Source organism: Heliconius melpomene, chromosome 14 (genome assembly GCF_056956725.1).
Source record: "Heliconius melpomene rosina isolate 202511_hmr_F chromosome 14, ASM5695672v1, whole genome shotgun sequence".
Classification (NCBI taxonomy): Eukaryota; Metazoa; Arthropoda; class Insecta; order Lepidoptera; family Nymphalidae; genus Heliconius; species Heliconius melpomene.
In genome coordinates, this window is record NC_140402.1 from 1,584,026 (window position 1) to 1,606,390 (window position 22,365).

A 22,365-nucleotide genomic window follows, 5' to 3' on the forward strand; every position below is an offset into this window, starting at 1 on the left:
AAGAAAATAATTTTGTTTTATTTGTCGATTCTGTATTTTCTATGAAATTTTTATGAACATTGTAATATAAAAATAATATATTGTGTATATACATTGTATTATATTTTTAAATTTTCACATAAAGAGTAATACTGTGCGAAAATTATTCATAAACAACTTAACTCTTTTACTTCATAAGTGTTTATTAATAAATAGATGAAATAAATGAAAAATTGAATTATGCAGTTAATAAAATATTTTTTTAGGAAAATAAAACGAAATATAAGTTTTATAAGTCTTTATATATTACAACCTGATCCTCACTTGCAATAAGAATTAACGACTGAATACACAACATTAGTTGCTTTAATTTAGTAATACTAAAACTATACTATTTACAGGGTTGGTCGCCATATGGCGTTTGTACATCAATGTTTTCTAATCGCTCTGCCTCGTTTTGTTTTGCTATATCCAGATGAAATAAGCACTCCGCTGCTCTCATTATCTAGACGGACACCTGACAAGTCTACGAATAATGGCACGTTTTCGGATCCTTCACTAATAGCATCTTTTGCTTCCTTATTAAAATTTTCAGGAGTACCATCTCCTTCAATAGCCAATTTTTCAAAATCTTTGCTTAAAGAATTGTTTTCTGCTGCTTCCACAAATGCATTAGAAAGTTCACCATCAAGTTTGTTCACTTTGCCTGAAGCAATGTCATACATGAAGATTTCTCTGTCTCCTGCTGGTTCGTCGGTTCTGAAACGATATACAAACAGTATTTTAATTTCTAATTAAAGATATTAGACATTAAGAGAATTAATAGGCTCATAATATAATATTTTATGAAGGAAAAGGAACTGATTTACGCTGTATCCACTCAGCAGGGTGCGCAGAAGGTATGTAGTATTAGAACACTCCGTTCCTCATTTTTCGCTTAATTCTGGAGGAATTACATGTTGAGTAGCGGAACTCAACGCCGCGCTTCACCTTGGCACCAGAGCGAAAAAATGAAAATATTAATTTAAATAAATATTTTATTTCGCGTTTATAGCTACTCACTTGTGGCCCTGCGCCACGACTGACCACATTTGACTATAGTGAGTGTTTTATTGATATTATCAAGCTAGTAAATGACAAAGGTAAGAAAATGAATTATATATAATACTCACCCGGTTACTAAGAGGATAACAGATTGTTCATCCGAAGCTGTCTTCTTTTCAACATCTAGCCATTTTTCAAAATTATCTTTTGTTGGTTTTTTCAATAAATTATGAAGACTATCGCCAGCTACAAATTGAATGCCTTTTAAATTATCAGTTGCTCTTTCTGCTCTTGAATGTTCTCCATTTAAAGCTTCAGTTTGTACTGGAGCTAGCACAACAACAGAAGTTATTTTTTTTCCTTTCAAGATGTCGGGAAGGGGAAATTGGTTGCCACTTACTTTAAGAGGTAGGTATCTGTTATACTTTTTGTCATTTAAAGCGACAGGATCTACCTGTGTGGCGTCTTCTTTAACATAAGTATTAGCAATTTTTTGGCCTTCCGCTGTTTTAGGATCGAAATGAACTACTTTCATTTCTACACCTTGTTTTGGAGGTGGAGCTACGTAGGTTGGCAAATTTTCAGATGCAGCTATATCTTGATCATCTTCATCGATATTGTCATCAATCCTAGATTCAATACTATCACCATTAGGTTTGACTATAATAGGCCTGTGTTCACTAGATGCTATTTGCTGACCTCCGCCTGCACTGAAAAAGTTTGCTAATTGATCTGGTGGCAAGGAGTCTAAAGGCGTATCACCTACTTTATCGTAATCCAAAACACTAATGTCAGCATTGTCTAAAATTCCTGAGGAAAGTAATTGTTGTCGAAGGTCGTCTGGAACTTCATCAGGTAATTCTATAGCCGGTCTTTTCTTTTCTTCTTTCTTTGGTTCCGGTGTACTACTTATGATATTTGCTGTAGAAGACACGTAAGTTTGAGTACTTGGCTTGATTTCTACAGTCCTTGAAGTAGACTGATAATAGGGTGTTGCAGTGCTTGTAACATAGTTTATATGTGGCTTGGATCTTTCTTGGACATATTGAGGGGTAGGGGAACTTTGTTGAGTCTGTTGTTGATATTGATTAAAATTTTGTTCAAATTGAGGTTTTTGTTGTTGTTCTTGTTGTTGTTGTTGATGTTGGTGTTGTGCATATTGTAATTGGACTTGCAAACGTTGAATTTCTTCTTGTTGTTTTCTAACGTTTTGTGCTAGCTGCTGCCTCACTTGTTCTTGTTCTGCGTCAAAATATTGAGATTGCTGCTGCTGCTGCTGTTGAATATGTTGCTGTTGCTGCTGTGGTTGCTGCTGATGTTGTTGTTGCGGTTGCTGCAGATGTTGCTGTTGTTGTTGCTGTTGATGGTGGTGTTGACTTTGCTGTAGTTGGCTAGCAGCTGGTGTCGATTGGCTTAAACTGTTAAACCCATTTAAATTTGGTTGACCTGTTGGTCCATTGAGGACTATGTGTTGTTCATATTTAGAAATAGCAGGGACCAGTTCACCCCCATTTGGCACGAATTGATTAATATCCTGATGTTCTGAATTAGAAACAGGTTGGAAATTGATTTGAGCTTGAGGTCTTTCTGATGGTCCTGGATGTTGCTGGAAATTGACTTGATTTGGAATTGAAGAAGACTGAGGATGGAAATTAAGTAAAGGAGATGAGGAGGGGTGTGGTAAAAATTGACTATGAGGAGCAGAAGATGGCGAAGGGGAAGGCGATGGTGAAATTACACCAGAAAATGAATTTAGCGATTGACTATGTTCTTGAGTGTTTATTTGGACTGAGGGTCTTTGACTTTGATGGAAATTGATATGCTGCTGAGACGGTTGGCGCTGGAAAGGAATACGATTTTCTTCGATATGAGGAGGCGATGGTTTTAAATTAAAGAATGGTGATCTTGGTGGATTTGAAATTGAAAGCTTATTTTTATTGGAATCTAAAAATTGTTGTGGTGGTCTTTGCTGAGGTAATTGCTGGTTGAAAGGAATAATTTGTTGTGGACGGCCCTGATGATCAGCAAATTGTGCAGGCGTAGGGTTTGTACCGGGCTTAGGACCAATATTAAAATTTTGAATCTGTTTATTTGGTAACAACTGAACCTTCGGCGGATCAACTTGATCGGTAGTTATTGTGTGATAATTTTCTTGTAAGTATTTAGCTTCATCAAAATAATTTTGAGGTTGATGAAAAGGTCTCTGAGGTCCAGAATGGAAACTTGCCCTAGGTGGGAAATGTTGCCTTGTTCCAAAAGAGTGTGTATTACTTGGACGAGAATTAAATGATTGTGGTGGTCCATTTGGTCTTGAAAATGTTGCAAAACTTGGACCAATCGGACCTGGCAGCGTAGGAGCAATATTAGCGAAATGGCTACTAGGGCTTGGAGAAACATTGAAAAATGAAGGACGAGGGCTTAAAGAAGGCGATGGGCCAAAGTTATTTTGATGTGGTTGAGCTCTAAAAGGAATTATAGAAGGCCCTTGCCTTGGTAACTGTGGTTCGTGGCTAAGGAATGGTTGCTGGAATTGTATACGGCTTTGAGCATGTTTTTCTTGTTGGAAACTTGCGTGATTATGTTGACTTAATTGCGGTCTAGGTGATGCCGAACGTTCTGACTGTGGTGGTTCATTTAAATTGTGATTTGGCAAAGCGATTGCGGGTCTTGGCGCTGTTTCTTCTCTTTGCTCTCCTTGTGGGCTTTCTGCCCGTCTATTGCCATAATGGTGATTATCATTACCGAACGTGACTTTAACTTTACTGTCAGTATGATAAATTTCTGACTCTGGCTTTATTATGGCTCTCAGAGTTGTTGTTTGCACTGGTATATATGAAGGTTCAGGAGTAACAGTAACATAGTCTTCATGATGTTCATCTTCATCATTAGATGGTGGTGTAATAGCGGGGATAGGTTGTTCATAAACTACTTTGTCCTTAGAATGAGGATCTTTGCTGTATTTTACATAAAATACCTGTACTGGTTCTTTTTTCCTTTTCTGTAAAGCAGGGGGTGGAGGGGCAGGTAGTGATTCATTAGATTCTTTAATAATGATCTCAATAATAGGTTCTGGTGCATCATAGTATTGAGGGTGAGCTTCCTCGCTGTAAAGCGGAGCTGTAGGTAGACTGCCATATGGAGGTCCAAAAGAGCTTTCGGGACCATCATAAACGTTAAGAATTTTTGGTTGAGCATAAATTTCATTTTTATTTACCACACTTTCTTCTGCGTGTTCGTGATTGGAGCCGTATAGTGGATCTTTTTGTGAATATTGGACAACTGGTTCCATTTGCACGGCATATGGTGGCAGCTTACCTCCACGTGGAGCTACATTTGAGATTCTTCTCGAGCTTGTCAATGATCGAAAATGTGCCACTCGCGAATGGGGAAGAACTAATGAATATTGTAAATTCTCCGGAGTTCTTATACTTTCTAACTGTCGTTTCGGTTTCGTTTTCGCTGTCGAGTTTTTTGCAAATGCTATGCTGAGCACAGCAAACGCTGTGACCTGAAACAAGTAAAACACAACTATTAGTTATTACTTATATCAAAATTGAATAATAGACTTCTTATTAACATTAAGTTTATATATATATACAAAAATATAAATAAATGCATGAGACCAAAACCACGATAAAAACCATGGGTTAAAGCTAAAGTAATTTTTGAAACTGTTACAAAAATACAATATTCGTATTATATCTGTATTCTTAAAATGTCTTATTTTTATTCCTGACGCATTATTCTACAAACTGTCATGGACACGAAGCTCCATAGTGATATGATTCATCTACAAGTAAGTTGAAAAAATAAAAAGAAACGAGAAGCCTGTCCATCTGCATTCCAATAGGCAACAAGATTATTAAAGGTCTGTAGGTGCGTGATTGTATTTTAAAATACTTAAAGGACTCGTTTTTGGAACGAAGTTCCTTACGGCAGGCTTGGAAGGGATAGGGATTTCGCTGCGTGACCGAACTGAAAAAACTGTGATAGTAAAACCGTAAGAAAAATGCGTGGAATAAAACCGTTAAATGAGACGTGCGCAGGCGCGACAGTCGCATACACAGACGAGTAGTGTATAATACCTTTCTCCCTCTTTCTTTTTTTAGTTGATAATTTGAATTACGATGTCTTTTTTATTTTAAGTAATTTCTTATTTCCTAAAATACTGAATTTCCTAAATACTTTCTTGTACTTAAATAAAAACTAAAAATATAATATAAATAAAATTTAAGAGAAAAATCAAGAAAACCTACATAAAATTGAGCACGACTTTTTTTGCAATTTGTGTCGATTCTACATTAGCCGAAGGAACTTCGTTCCTACCTGGTGTCCCACAATACCATTTTTTTTAAGTGAATTAGATAACATACTTTAAATAATGTTAGTCTTGATAAAAAGATTTTATATAATTTTGCGAGTGCGAAAAAAGTCGTTTACCTTTAGGTAGAAGTAGGAAGGTACTTTTTCTCAGAATTCACATTAATTTGAATGTGAAGTTTTGTTTTAACTTTTTTTTTATTCATGCCTAATCTCTAATATAGTTTTTAGTTCTTCTTGTATTTTGACAGCTACCGGAGGCAGAGAGGAAATAGTGTCAAACTATTATACATTCCGCTTTTTACCCAAATTCAAGATATTGTGGGTTGAGTGGTAGAACTCAAGACCCTCTAACAGAGTCATCATTATCTCTAATGTCAATCACGTGATGGTAATGGATTATTATCCACCGCTAGAGTGTTCTAGAGTTCATTATCAAAAAAAAAAATTAAATTAATCTCTTATGTAATTTTAACTTACTCTTTACATACTTACAGACAACAATTTAGTAGCATAAAATTATGAAATAGTCAAATAAAATGGCGAATACTTATATTGTCATACGTTATTCATTGTATCTTTAGAAATACAGTTCATGCACTTTGCAGGTTTTGCAATCCGTCGCTTCTTACTTCACTGGTAAAAAGTAAAAGTGTGAACTTTTCAGACCGCCGTCGGTATAGTATGTAAATATGTATAATAAAATATATTTAGTAGGTTTAGCTGTTACGACATTTTTTTATGATTGTCAAGTAGTATTATATATGTACTTAGTTGGTAAAAAAGAAGTTTTGTTAATTGGTTAATTATGCGCAAATTATGTTTTTTTTATTTTTGGTTGTAAGAAGCAGCTTTACGAATTTTTCTACGTAGCAGAATTAGAGAGAGAAATTAAGACACTCCGTTCCCCTCTCTCTGCTCTCACACTCACAAAGTGACGTCATTATAAATATGTTTAAATTTAACATAATTAAATTGAAAAAGTCATTTCATATTAAAATTTCATATTAAAATTCACGTGTGACACAAAAAAAATATTACAACGGCAAGACGTAATAGGGCTATTATTAATAAATTGACTGGTCACGTTATTAATAATTAGCATATTATTAATAAAATTGAAAGTATTAACTAAATATCATAATATGAATGGGATCGTAAATCTCAGGCTCATTCACACAGTCTTCAACTGTCGCTGTCATCATTTGCATAATAGCGGCATGAGAATTTTTTTTTATATTTGGATTCTATATTGTGGAAGGAATGTCTATACTAATAGCTGAAATTACTTTTTAATTGAATAAAATCCAAAGTTATGTTACATACATATTAAATTAATTAGATTAAATATTATTATTTGACCATTTATGTCGATAGCACGTGGATGTATCAATCTGTGGTCCCTTCAAGCACATTTACGAGTATCGCCTCTTAACCCTAATCTATAGGGTACTTTCCGTGGACATACACTTATGAAATTTGACACTAAATGAAAACTTACAATATAAATAAAATAAAAATGCAAAAATTGAAAATTCATAGAAAAAAATCATTATAAACGTTTATATGTCATACAAATTGATGCACATGCCCGGAAACTTAAGTTTGTCAACTTTTATAAGTTGTACTTCTTGGAGAGAGAATCCGACTCGCACTTAACTAGTTTTTTGTGCACAGGAAGTTTCATACAGTAGTTATTATCATTCGAAATGCATTAAGACGTCGCGTCATAAAAAAAACAGCGATGAACACAGAAATATTATTACAAGATAATATTTAAGTGGAATCCATTCGTTCGCTTTCGACGTCACTCCGCTCACTAAATACGATTGTCACTTTTGTTTTTTTTTTAAATTATGTGTGTCACGGTAATATGCGTGTTTGAAAGTGCTGTGTAATTTGATAATACAAGGTCGTCTGTGTAATAGATGCAGAAATGCATATTAGTCAATATTATTTGGAAGCTCATCTTATTCTCAATTTAGATTTCTACTTAGTTTGCAATATTACAAATTACTTTTCCACTGTATCTTGTATATAGCAAGTTGGTATAAGGAACCTAGTAATAAAACAGTTAATTCCTCATTCACCGCACGACTAACTTCGTGTTGAGATGCGGTACTCAACGCAGTGGTTTGTCTTCTTACCAGAGTGAGAAAATTAAACTAATTATTACCCCGGTTAGAAATTGAACTTACAACCGTCGCATTTACAATTGGAAAATATTCCGCTTTGCTACGAGTCCTTCAGTACATAAAGTATTACTGAAAAATTATAAGATATATTTTTATGCATTTCTGATTTATTTATTTATTTATAGGAAACGTGAAGGAAGAAAGCCATTGCGGTGCACTTTGAAGCTGTTATTGCAAGTAATAACCGGGGGTTCGATGCCCAGGCAGAGGAATATTTAATTTGATAAAATTTTAATTTTTATCCTTCTATCATAATAAAGTGTCTTAACACTATGTTTCTAGTATGTTCCACTCTTTTAATACGACCAAAATGGACTTCTCATATAAATAAACAATTTACAAATTGTCGTCCAATTCAAAACAATCTCCATTACAGATGTCGGTCACAGTGAGGAAATATGTAGATTATTCGTTTTTCCATTTATTAATATTATATAACTGCAAGTAATACGAGAGACGTATCTTGCATAATATTAAACTTTAAGGCAATATTACTATACATTTATGTGTTAAACAGGTGATTTTGTGTCATAATAACAAGATTTTACGTACATTAGTCTTAATGCTTCTTTTTATTTATTTAATGTTTTGGCTATTATGTTGTGTTGTTCTTTTTTATGTAATAACTAGTGAACCCGAACGCGGCTACGCCCGCTTGAACTATACGAATATTTATTAAATATATTTATGAAATTATTTTCAGTTTTCAATAGAGAGATGCGTTAAGCAAGCTCATTTTGGGTGACGTTTTCTAACAACAAACTTTGCAAATCGTTGCTTAGCAACGGCGGTTGTTATAAACATGGCGGAATAAATTGCATGTCAAATTAATAAGTATTTTAATATATTGGTATATATCGAAAATATTACATATATGAGAAAAAAAAAGCATCCTATGTTCATCCCGAGATCCTCAAGTATCTCTATATGAGTGTTTTATCACAATTAAATTAGCGGTTTGGCCCTGATTGCGGAAAAGACCGACAGACAGACAGAGTTACTTTCGAATTTATAATATAAGTATGGTTTAATTGAAACAAAATATTATAAAACATAATTATGTGACTATAGAGATCGTAGAGCTCAGGAGCAAAAGCGTGTTACTGTAAACGAGGTGGTTGTCGTTCGATTCCCATTTGGCTTTAATATTTTTATTTCCTCGCACTGGTGACGACATTTTAACATAAAATGTCTAGAAAATTAGGTGAAAAGTAAAATTTCTTAACACTAGGCTCCGTCAACCTACCCTGTTACACATAATATATAGAGAAAGAGAGGAGGAAATAAAAAAAACTTTAAATAAACAAACGACCTACTGAGTAATTAAAGGTTTTAAATATTCTTGTCATAAAGATATTAATTTCATATTTATTTTAAAACATAGCTTATTATTCAAATTTCAAACACTCATCCCATTACCATGTCAACTTGTCACTCATTTCTTCGCTATCTAATTACAATTATCTGCGGGCTTATGTTCGTTTCGTTGACTTAGTGATTAATTTATATGTTAGTGGAATACCAGGTTTATGGGTTCAAAGACAGGGTCATAAATATTGTAGAGTACCTATAAAGGTTTTCTTATTCTTTGTATTTAGTTTGACGATGTATACATAGCAGGGTAGGCAGTGGGAACCCGGGAACCTAGTGTCACCCGTTTTCCATAAAGATAATTAATTGGTTTCCTTACTTTCTTCCGAATGTCGCGCTTTGCTTCGTGACTAGGAGTAGGAAATAAAATTATTAAATATTTAATGTCCCCGAGTGGCCATCAAGCATGTGCTCCCGTTGCAGCGACACGGAGAGTCTAGCACTAAAATCCTTCTGCCCACCTGTTATGTGAAAAAAAAACATGAAGCTGCTACGAAAATCTTACCATTAATTAACAAACTATTTAAACCTAAGATTTTTTTAAGGTCATTGTTCAATAGATATCAATTAAATCGAACTACTTCCTCATGCATATAAGGAAACATCTTCAAAATGCTAGAAAGCTGGTGTCAACGTCCCGCGTGTCATCCGCTATATAGTATGAGATAATCTACGCACACCCAGTTACCGTCACGCCTGTCACGGCCCCTATTATCGTTATTACGCGTCTATTATAGTAATAGTACAGTAATGTATCGTTATAGTAATCTATATTATATCATTTAGATGTATTATTTCATCTTTTGAGGTCTGTTGTAGCACTGGGGCACAACGATTAAACACGACGTGTGAATTCGATTCCCGGTCGAGGAAATTAAATATGTTATATTTTCATTTTATCGCTCTGATGTGAAGGTAAAGTGCTGCGTTGTGTTGCGGTACTCAATAATCAATGCCTCCAGAATTCGGTGGAAAATAGAGAACGGAGTGTTTGAACACTAGGTTCCATCTGTGTAGGTACTTGGGTTAAAGCGTGATGCTAAAAAAATATTATTTCATCGTTATTTTTAGTTTTTAAGGTGGAAATATTTGAATGTAATTATTGAATGTATATAGTTAACTAAAATCAAATAAATAAATCTGCTTCACGCTGTATCCCGCACACAGTGGGTCCAGGTTCCCCAAAAAATATCTCAAGATATTTCCATGCGTAAGCGAAAGCTATTATTAATATAAGTTTCCTCGACATTTGCTATAATATTTAAGGCTGTTTTAATAAGCCATTTCAATATTAAAAAGACCTCGAACTGTCAAATTTTGTTAAGTCATAAACTTTAATTTGTTACTTTAAAGCTCTTTCGAGGTTACATTCTAATTATAGTATTGTGAGTATGAACCAATTTAGTTTACTTTTGATCAAGGGCTTTCAGCTTATGATTGCTGTACAGTATATTGGTATATTTCTATGTATTATTGACGTTGTGGCATAGAGGCACGAGCGTGTGGCTGCAAAAATGAGTGGATGTGGGTTCGATTCCCACTGGGAAGAATGAAAATATTACATATATTCATTTCCTCGCTCTGAAATCAAGGCAAAGCGCGGCGTTGAGTTCCACCACTCATCACGCAATACCTCATCGGGAAATGGGGAACGGAAGTGTTTTAATGAGAACGGATTGTCTTAACACTCAGCTCCAAGTTCCCTCTGCCTTTAATAATGCCTTTAATATAGCACGATTTCCCGAAATATCTTCAGGAACACAAACGATTTGTGGGCTTCTTTTATTTTATATACCGTTACTGCTGTAGTGTCTGTCTATACATAGCTAAAGCAGCAGTTTGCCTATGTATTTAAACTCTAACTTAATTTTCATTAATATTTAATAACACACTTAAATTTTCACAAGTACATTTAATTTTTTACCTGTAAATTTACAGGCAAATTAATATTTTTTTCTTAATTGCAGTCAACAAAAAAGCAACAACTTAATTATTATAATCACTAAGATCAAGTTCAACGACATACCACTTTCTCCAGCAACAATAGTTGTTTATAAATATACAATTAGTTTCTACGTAATATGTATTCAGCGGGCTTCCGAGGCTGTCACGTACGTATGGCACGCTACTGGTAACTGTGGTGGTGGTGAGAAGAAAGCTATTTGGTGATTTATTTGTTGGGTGGCAAACTGTTATTCTAAATTGTAAATTGATATTAGAGGCACAGTGCGACAGGTTTCAGGTTCGATCCCCACTTGAGGAAATGAAAAAATATATTTTCACTTCTTCACTCTGGTGTCAAGGTAAAAGTGCGGCGAGAGTCCCGCCACTCAACACGCAATGCCTCTAGAATTCGGCGGCAAGAGGAGAACGTTATGTTATAATACTAGGTTGTCTTTGCCTACCCTGCTTCGTAGGGCATACAGCGTGAAGCGAAAAGATCGATATTAAATATTAATAAAATATATATTTTTTAACTTATACATTCTATTCTATTCTGTACATACCAGGGTGAGTAAAGAGAAACTTATGTTAATACACTGCGTTCTCTACTTTACAGAATCTACGTTCATAATCGATTTTTTCTGTAAATATTATTGTTATAAATATTATTTTATTTAAGTTCTGTAATTGTGATTATAGCCGAAAGTATTTTGTTTTGCAGAGCCAGAATCAATGAAAACAGCTTTCAAGTTGTGAAAATGAAGAAAATTATATTTAAATTTAAAATTAATTAATATAATTTGATAAAATTAAAATGCAATATTAAGTTTTATGAGACAATAAATTTGGAATTCAATTTCGTTAATTTTACAATACATTAAATAAATACTAAAATGGTTGAAATAAAAAAAAAACGTTACAAAACAATTAGTATCTACATGTTAGTACATATTGCGACGTCACTTTTACTTTTGTTTCAATTTCGCACAATTTCTAGGTTATCGTTCAAGGAGATCATGTGAAATACGTGTATTTGCATTGTCAATGATATCAACGAGAATGTATTCGTGTATTGCATACAATAAGTAGCTAGTTTCGAATTATAATGTAAAGAGATTTATTAAACAGGTGGTAAGATAGACAGGAGGGAAGTTCAGGTAACCTTCGAGAACACAATATCGATGATACGGGAGAACTTTTAGTTTTAATTCTTTTTCTTATTTACTCTTAAATTGTTTTCTACGATATATAATTGACACAACACTATTGCAAAATTCTGTATTTTTAAAAGCGGTATACAAAATTACATTTTATTTAATAAAGATTAAAAAATATATGTTTGAAGTAAATTTTAAAAGTTTACCTACTTTCAATATAGGTTTGATATATTGAGCAAGTTATTCGCAACTGAGGAAATGTCCAATGAGAGGTAATTTAATAACATCTATACTAATATAGTAAAGCGGAAGAGTTTGTTTGTTTGTTTGTTTGTTTGAACGCTAAGATCTCTGGATCTACTGGATCGATTTACTTTGTTTTTGTTTTGTATGCAAGCTGCATTCTTCAGAAGTGCTATAGGCTATATAACATTACATTACACAGATATACTAATATATTAAAATAGTTTCTAATTTGACGTGCAATTTATTCTGCCATGTTAATAACAACCGTCGCGACGCTACGCGACCGTTACCGCAACATTTTGATATTCATCCTTATGAAAATAAATATAATAGTCCCTTTTAGCATTTTATCTAGATTGAAATTATAGTTTACTGTATAACATTCTAATAAATAATTAAGGAGATGTCACTGATTCGAAATGACCTAGCCTTCGGGCGGTATAGTATGAGTATGACCGACGCAAAAATATTCTTATAGTTCAAGCAGGCGTAGCCGCGACCGGGTCCACTAGTAAAATATAAAAGTTAAGATTATCATGTATCAATATCATCATATCAACAAATAATATGAGGCAAATGGTACAGGGGCACAAGCGTGCGACTGTAAACAAGACGATTGTGGGTTCGCTTCCCACTCGGGAGATTTAAATATTTAATATTATCCTTGCCTTGGTAACGAGGCCAAGCGCAGCGTTGAGTGAGGCCCGATTTCAACGGGGAAAGTGGAGGAAAGGGAAATCTTAAGGGGAACAGACTGCCCTAATACTAGGTTCCCATGGTACCACATGCGGGATATAGCTAAAAAGAACAAAAAATACAAATTCTATAAATAACCATACATTTTGAATATATATCACAGGCAGGCCACTAAGCCCGTACGTTTCACTCTCGCTCCAAAACGCGCGGGGCCGGTCCGCCCGGAATGTCGTAGAAAGCTCGCGGGCGAGACGCATCGGTTAAAATTACTTTATTCGCTAGAGAAATTACGTTTTATAATGCCATATGTTGCCGTATTGGCCAGTGTGACGTATGAGGGTAGATATGTATAAATAATTATCATTTTTAGCATTTTTTGAAGTAAGCAGACAGAATATTTTATTATATCCAATTTAAAAAATGTTTAAATTGTTTGAAAGTTGCAGGATTTGAACCCGCGCCTCTTGGTAACTGTAATCGTCCAACCGCCCGCCCAACAGAGTACCAGTGCCACAACGGTCTCAGAGAGGAACTTAGATACTATTAGTATATTATCTGCTGAATCGCAAAGCCCTAGGTCTAGGTGACGTAATTCTTCGAAACCGCTCAAAGAGTGTTGTTAGAGATTTCGCTACGTTCAAATTTTTATACATTTAAGTACTTTTCTAAAAAAGTATTTTTCTTTGACAAATGTAGAATTCTCTTTGTATTTTCTGCTATTAGTGAAATATAGCGTGAAGCTGAATAGAAGATAAAAATATATCTTTTGCTTATAGTTTATATTATATTGTTACACAAGACAAAACCAGTCGTATAGGTACAGGTTAAAGTAAATTCATTAAATTCATAAATAACTGCAAAATTTTTGGTTTAAAAAAACTCGAACCGACCCAATAATGATGTAATAACAAAAATAACGAAACATTAACATTATATAAACACGAGTTCTATAATTAACAGTTATACTAAAAGTTAATTTTTAAAAATTAACCTGCATTGGGAAAGGCAATTACAGAATAATATTTAAAGGCGGAAATCATCGAATTTCAAAGTTGGTCAAGTATATTATAGTATATTAACCTCCTTTCTTTAATAGAAATAATGTGTTTTAGAATATCTCTTAAGCGGACGTCGCGTGCAAATGGCTTATAGATGAGTTTCCTTGCACCTGTATAAAAATTACAGGGTTTTTTTGTTGGATTTTGTAATACATATAATTGAAATTAATTATTATGTAAGGCGGTATTATATACGCTCTTTCCCGCATGACAGGATTAAAATATAAATAAATAGGATATAATATGAAGATGATAAAATATTTATTTTAACTTTATTATTACATTTTCATAGCATCATAACAGAGTAGGCAGATAGAACCTGGGAAGACAGTGTTAATTCATTTTGTTCCCAATAAGACATTTCTGTTCTCCACTTCCTACCGACGTTCAGCTCCGCAATTGAACACGCAATATCTTGAAAATTCGGTGATAAGGGGGGATGGGGGGTTCCCTCTGCCCACAAAAATGACTTCTTACTAGAATAATTTTAATTATGTCATCCAGCCATTAAAAGTAAAAACGCATCATTACTTTTACTCTCATCTCTTACGCAACTCTCATATCATTATGTGGTCGCATACCTAATTTCGACATTTATCCGTGTAATTCTTAAAAACCGTTTATAATATGTAATTGATAGTTTTTAATTATTAATTATTTTATTGTATTTTTTTTTAATTTTTCCTTTTTTCCCTGATTTTTTTATTTTTTCCCTAAATGTTGTTGTTTTATTTTTTTGTAATTTTTTTAGTTTAGTTAAGTTATAAATTCTAAAAATTTACCCTAAATTTATGCTAAGGCAAATAAATACTAATCGTGAATTATATAAATTTATTGTATTTTTTTATCTTATGTATTTTATTTCATATTATAATTGGTTAATTATAATATGAAATAAAATACAAGAAATAAATAAAATACTAGTGGCAATGACTTATTTTGATTTTTTCGTTCTGCTAAGCAGCACGCAAGGACAACATTAAATTTGGCATGGGGAACAGAGTGTCATAACACTAGTTTCCCTCTTACTACTCTGCTATAGGCGGAGTACCGAGTGAAGCTTAAATATAATCTCACAAACTATGAGGGGCTTGGTATCGGGATGTGGCCATGACGGCTTTGGGAGAGGACGATAATTTATTTAAAACTTCACTTTTCTATTATAAACATGAATATCTCATAAATTATCTTAATCTCCCTTATGGATACGTTTAAATTAAGTATTTAATTTTATTACAGCTTTACCGTCGCCTGTAGCACCTAGCCATATCCATGATTTTCATTTCCATCATCTGTTCCTTCTAATAATATAAAATATGAACACATATTATTATAATTTAAGCTTAAAAATATTTTTATTCAAATTCAAATTCAAAATATTCTTTATTCAAATAGGCAATTATTATAAGCACTTTTGAATCGTCGAATATCGAAACATATGAACAAAAAGCTACCACCGGTTCGGAAGGCAGTTCTGCTGAGAAGAGCCGGCAAGAAACTCAACAGTTCCTCTTTTCAAAATTATACTTAGACATATAGTGTAGTTATTGCTATACTCGTATTTAATGCCTAGAGATTTCGTAAACTGTTATGGCGCAGAGGTACGGGCGTTCGTTGTGGGTTCAATTTTAATTTGAAAAATTGAACTATTTTCATTAGCTCGCTTTGTTAAGAAGACAAAAAGCGGTGTTGAATTCCGTACGTCAAACTGCAATGTCTTGAAAATGGGCAGAAAAGGCAATACGGTAATGGTTACTCGCGTATCTAGAGATTTTGGGAGGCCTTGTTTATAGTTTTGAACTAATATTTTGCGTAAAGAAATTTTCTTTAATATTTCAAGTGTATTTTTTGTAAGTAAAAATTCTGGGATGGGCACAAGACTTCTCTGAAAGGAAAAATATGAAACTTTAATGTCATTTTAATAATATTGTATATTGAGATATAAACGCAATCTTAGAAAGTTTATAGCTATAATATTGTTTGAAATTAATTAAAAAATATAAAATTTATAGGAAAAGAATGATTTATAGTTATTTTATGTATTTGCCAGGGTTATTAAATATTTATGATGTCTTTGATAAAACTAAATAGATATTATATTATATAGACATCATAGAAAAAAATTTAATGTATCATTTTTAGTTTCACGCTGCAGCTCACAGCAGGGTAGGTAAAGGGAACCTGGAACCATAATATTAAGTTATTATATTCCCGTTAAGACATTTAGGTAAGTAGGGAACTTTTTGCTGAAATTGTTTTAAAATTGGGCGGTGCTTGGAGAACGTTTTGTTTCGACACTAGGTTCCCACTGCGTACCCTGCACGTATTAAAAGCAGGATATAGCGTTAAGCTAAAAGAAAAAACATCCTCAATCGGGATTGAACCTACGACCATTAAATATAGTTAGAAACTTCACAACTACGCTACTATACGATTAATTTGTATTTTTTAACATTACACAATACAGCCTTCACAAAACAAATAATATATTATAGAGACGAAAGTACACAATTGTTTACATTTAAAAGTAAAAGTTAGCATATCGCTTTTATTCCAAGTGCAATAGAGTCTATATTAATAGAAGATGTTAAGGTGATTCACAAATATGTGCGAATTATGGACTTTCACGGAAAGCTATGGGACGGTTGTGTACGTGGTTGGATTAAATAATGTGTGTAACTTCGTTTCCTTTGATACCAGTTGGTTAAGTGGGAATATAATTACACAAAAATGCTACTTAGACGTTCAAATCCAGGCTTTATAAGAGTAAAAATATGGAATTGTATTTCAAGGGAATTGTAGCTAATATTATTTGTTTGTTTTAATTTTTTACCCTTGAATCCCGCACATATCCGGGAGGCAGAGTTAAACTGACAACCTAGTGTTAAGACACTGTTCACCGTTCATATTGAATGGCGTAACTCAACTCCGCAATTTGTCTCGCTAAAAGAGCTAGGATATTAAAATATTTAATTTCTCTGAGTGTTGTTGTTGTTGTTCTTTGTCAATGGCGTCTCGAGCTTGTCAGTGCAGCACTAATTGCCCCGAGTGGGAATTGAACTCACAACCTGTCACCTCAATCAAATTATGTATACAAATAAGTATTTATAGGTATTTTATGAAGAAGATATCTTCCTATTTTTGATTGATATAAAACGACATTGAAGTTAACCATCTATCGAAAACATAGTATCTGTTTATTATAACTTTAAGTATTAAGACGCCTTTATTGTTTAATATATAAAAAATCTTTAGAAATATATATAAATAAAATTATATCCGTGTAAACACAAACGGTGGCTTGAATAGATACACACATTCGTCGAAAGTCGAATTATTCAGATTTTACACTTTCGTTGCCATGACGGAGTCACATTTGAATAATTTCCACTTCGAAGCAGGTTTTGTTTAAATATTTTATTTTATATAATACTGGTGTTTCAAATTGGACAATGTCTTCAGAATAGACGTGTTGAAGCTTATTCGCTTTTGTCGAATACAAATAACCAATTTTTGCAAGCGTTAAGTTCCGCCACTCCGCCACTTCCAGATTTTGGCAAAATTGAAATTAAGATATTGTTAGAAAAAATATCATAAAAATACAAGAATGCAAGTTGCAAGAATATATCTAGAATTAACCATGTACACACATATAGTTGCAAGACAACACAAAATTTAATTTCTAATCTAATTAAAGCGATCGATTCTCAGTTCGGGAGTTACTACACTAGTTAAAATAACAATCAAACAATACTATTTTCATTCAAGTTCAAGTAAAAAGGTTCAATAGCGTTCAGCTCTGGCCTTGACTTCCAACTGGAGCGAGACGGTACCGATCGCACGTAACGCCAATTTAACGGTACGACGATTGTCATTTAACCCAGTCCTAGATGTTTAAAGAATAGAAAAAAGAAAATATTATCATACTTTTTATATTGATAGTACACTTTCTTAATTTTCATATGTTTTTTATAGATATATAAAGAGAAGTTGAGGCCGTCTTGGCGCAGAGATATAGCGTGTGATTGTATACTCGAAGGTTTGATTACCACTCGAGGGAAAGATGTATTTTCATTTCTTCAATCTAGTAAGAAGACGAAGAAGTTCCTTTACTCTTGAAAATTGGTTAGTGTGTGGAAAACGGGTTGTCTTAATGCTAGGTCTAGGTCTCTATACCTACTACGAGTATGTTATACTAGTGGTAGGCAGAGAGATACAGCGTCAAGCTTAAAGAAGCAAAATGGCAAAAAAATAATAATATAAATTAAAAATTAATTATTTAATTTGTGCCATTCAAATCTGAGCACCTAATTTTTAGACTTTTTAGAGTTTCACTAGACTGAGTAAATATAAATATTTCAAGCATAGTTAATCCACATTAAAGAAAAAAATGAAATATATTTAATATCAACATTCCAATAAAGGGAAGTTCACAAACATGGTTTAACATTAAGCAAGACCATGTGTGCTCTATAGTAGCGTCATTTATTAAGTTACGTTACTGGTGGAAATACAAAACAACGCATATCGAAACTAATGGACTTAAAAAGTTGATATTGAAAATTTTAAAATAATATTTTTTGAAATTCCTACGGGAATGGAAGGATTCCAGATTTTCTAGATCACGTCCTAACAATACCGTATCCACCTTGCGGTGACAAGTTTTAATATACTCGTAAAAAGAGTTCCTCAGCTACTATGTTCTAAGAGGTCATTTTTAAAAGCAAAAAAAAACACCTGCGGTTAAATTTCCTGCCAAGTGTGACCGAGATAAGCTTTCGTTTTCTACAAAAAAAAAGGTTTCTGTCACTTTTTTAGGCATCTAAAGTAACCTCTTCCGGTAGATTACGTCAACACGCGTGAGAACTATTTAACAGTTCAAGATTGTATCTAATGAACATATCTTTACTCATCTTCCTCATTGTTTAGCTTAGATAGAAAAAGAAAAAAGATAATATTGGGAATGCATGCAGAACTCAATGCCGTTATATGAGAATTATCTGTGTTATTTCCTGATTTAATCAGATTTTTATCTATTTAATACTACCTATATTTTTTCTATACTTTGTATATTATTAAATTGAAAAAAATATTTAGTTGAATGCAATATGCTCAGTCATAATTCCTTTATTCTTTTTGTATTTTTTTACCTTGACGCTGTGATTCCCACACATATCAGTCTACCCTGATATGTGGGAGGGATCCTGGGGTTACGATAGTTCGCTCCTATTAACACATTTCGTTTCTCACTTTCCACCAAATCCTGGAGGCTGAACTAAATGCCGCGCTTGGCTCTCTCACCAGAGTGAGGATATAAAAATATTTAATATTTAAATTCCTCGAGTGGGAATCGAACCCACAACCGTTGTCGTGCTTACAGTTACATGCTAGTGCGCCACGATTGGCCTAGTTATTTATAATTTTCAAATATGACTTTACATTTTTAACATCAAGACCGGATCCAGTCACCCTCGGGCACGCCCATCGATGTTTTTATGATAATTTACTGCTCTCACCGGATGTCTAAAAGTTGCTTATCTTGTATATTTACTCTTATTTCGAGATACCACAAACGACTTGAGTTAAAATTGTTCTTTTAAACTTTTTATAGTAGAAACAAATTTATGTTCTTTTTAATTTTTTAACTATATTTTTTGTGAACGAAAATCAAAGAAATTATTTAACATAATAGTCTCTCTGTATCTATAACGCCTTATATAGGCTACAATGAAAAAGAAGAAGCAGAAAAGATAAATATTATCAAATAGGACTTTTAGTATAAAATATCTAAGAAACTAAATATAAACTACAAACATTATTTATGATTATTAAATTACATTAAAAGTTAATTTCAATTAAAATCGTGATATAACATGATAATTCATTTTACGACGCCATTTACTTCGCACAAATTACAGAAGACACCGAGACGACTGTTGTGAAATCAAAATCGTACATAATCCACTGATTTATTCAAATGTATGTATGCATTATGTACTGCTTTGTTAAAACATCATTTTTATTACATCCGGTTTTAGATATTAAAGTAATATATGGCTTTACAATACTATTTTTATTTATATACTAATAAATAAATATGTAAAATTATAATAGAAAATGTAATTAATTCATTAACAAATTAATTATAAAGAAAACAAAAATCCGATTATATACATTAAAATAATATACTATATAATACATATACAGTATATTTCCTGTAAACTTGCGCCATCAAGACAAATAAAACGTCATCGTATAATTTATCAAAATCGCTTCACTGCTTTAACAGTTACAAGGGAACAAAGGAACAGACACACATTCATATGCGCTTAAAACATAACCCTCCTTTTGGGCTTCACTGCAGCTTTAGTAAATAAATTTTCACATTCTTTTACCAATACGTCATAATTATAATAGTCCTCTTACAAAATTAATTAGTATTATATTAAACTATATAAGCTAAGCCTTATTTTTCGTACGATTGTTTCTGTCCGTCGCGGCACAGTGGTACAGCATCCGATAGTTATGGGTTGCAATCTTATTTGAGAGACTGATAATATTTAATTATAGCGTTTACTTACGCCAATCAACACGCAAATCTTGAAAAATAGGCGGTGCGTAGGGAACGCAGTGTCTTAAATCTAGGTACTTTCAGTCTATCCTCATATGAGGGTAAGAGCGCGCAAATATTTTAATATCTAAATAAACCCACATGTGCTAGCAAACAAAAACAATTAAATGTTTTATAGTATAAATATACAAAGAAATTATCGGCCTGCATACATTAAATACAATGTCTTCCTGACACCGTACGTACGGTGGGTTACATTCTAATTTCACTTTACAAGTGGTCCTCGACCCTGTTTAAGTATACTGACATAAAATTTAAAGAATTTTATTATTATATTTGTATTGTTGCCCTCAATAAGTGAGTTTGTTTTTAATTTAAAGATTCTCTCTTTCTCATATAGCAGGGCAGAGGGAATCCGGAAATCTGGTGTTAAGATTCTTTTTCATATCACATTTCTGTTTCCATTTTTCCACTGAATTCTGAAGGCATTGCGTGTTCAGTGAAGGAACTCAACGCTGCGCTCTGTATCGTTACCAGAACGTAGAAATGAAAATCAAACCCAGAATCTATCGTGTTTACATTCGCACGCTTGTACAACTGCGCTACGATTGGCCTCGAAGGATATGTAAAGATTATGTATGTAAAATTATTAAAGTAATTCATTTAATAATTAATGTAAATTCAAAATATTTTAATTGAAATCGATATTATGTATGTAAATGATGAATAAAATATTCATTTTTAAAACATATTTTGGTTACGTACATATGTCCATATTGCGTTGAACAAACAAGAGAAAACATCACCCGGCCGTCACTCGGCAGGTTGTTGTAAAGGCGATATCCATACAAAGAGGTTTCGATTGTTTGTATAGACTATAAATTTATGAATTCATATTTGAAATACATTTAAAATAAAATTTCACTTTTGTAATTTTTAATAATGTTAATTTTATAAGAAATTTATTCCTTTTTTTATTAATTAATTATTTTAGATTTAAATAATATCTAAGTAGATTTTTAAATAACTCTGTGAAAGTAACGTAGTTAATTATTTTATGTAATTTTCTATATTTTGACGGTGTTATTACAATTATAATTTTAATCTATAGCTACTGTATAGTTTAGCATTTCATCATCAGTGGAAAACATCATGATAAGTTCCGCTCGCGAATTCCACGTCGCTGTCTGACATACTTCCGAGGCTTTTACGCAACGTAGAAAGGATGTATCGATATTGAGTAATACATACAATTTTTTTCTTATAATAATTTATATTTTCTATACATTGTCCACTATATTTCTATATAAATATCATACAAAATAAAAAAAAAACAAGCATTATTAAAATTGGTCTTATTTTGAATATTATTTGCATATTATGGATATTAATTTCTTTTTTTTATGAATAATAAGAAAATGGTAGATGTCTTAAACTCCAATAGAAAGCCAATCATTAATATTCATATAAAAAACCAAATATTTAAAATCACTAATAAAATTAATCGACCAACTTTCACTGTAACCTATTAAGCTAAATATTATAAATTTAATAACAATAATATAAAATAATAAAATTAAAAACAAAAATTACAATTAACCTTATTAGCCACAGATAAAAAAAAAACATAAATATATAATTTTTAAATAGTACATACCCAAAAGGCGATCCTCATTCTTCCTACCGGTTGTTAATTTAAAAAAAATAAACTGTCACCTGTCACTGTCACAGCACAAGCGCGGGCGCGCGCGTACCACTAGCGACTGAGGCGACGGAGCACTCCC

At 32.7% G+C, this 22,365-nt stretch overlaps 1 protein-coding gene across 1 annotated transcript; it reads right to left on the reverse strand.

The window, feature by feature from the left end:
- Window positions 1-262: 262 nt before the first annotated feature.
- On the reverse strand, window positions 263-22,361 carry LOC146531871 (uncharacterized). Its single transcript, XM_085197666.1, has 3 exons — window positions 22,239-22,361; window positions 1,152-4,531; window positions 263-738 (listed from the first exon to the last, which is right to left on the reverse strand). Exons 1-3 carry the CDS (start codon window positions 22,254-22,256, stop codon window positions 408-410), a joined length of 3,729 nt encoding a protein of 1,242 aa, XP_085053792.1. The 5' UTR covers window positions 22,257-22,361; the 3' UTR covers window positions 263-407.
- Window positions 22,362-22,365: the final 4 nt, after the last annotated feature.

Excerpts from the sequence above, each read along its gene's own strand:
- LOC146531871 (XM_085197666.1), bottom strand. Across the intron at positions 739-1,151 it reads GTTATCCTCTTAGTAACCGG|AACCGACGAACCAGCAGGAG; the intron begins GTGAGTATTATA and ends ATATCGTTTCAG.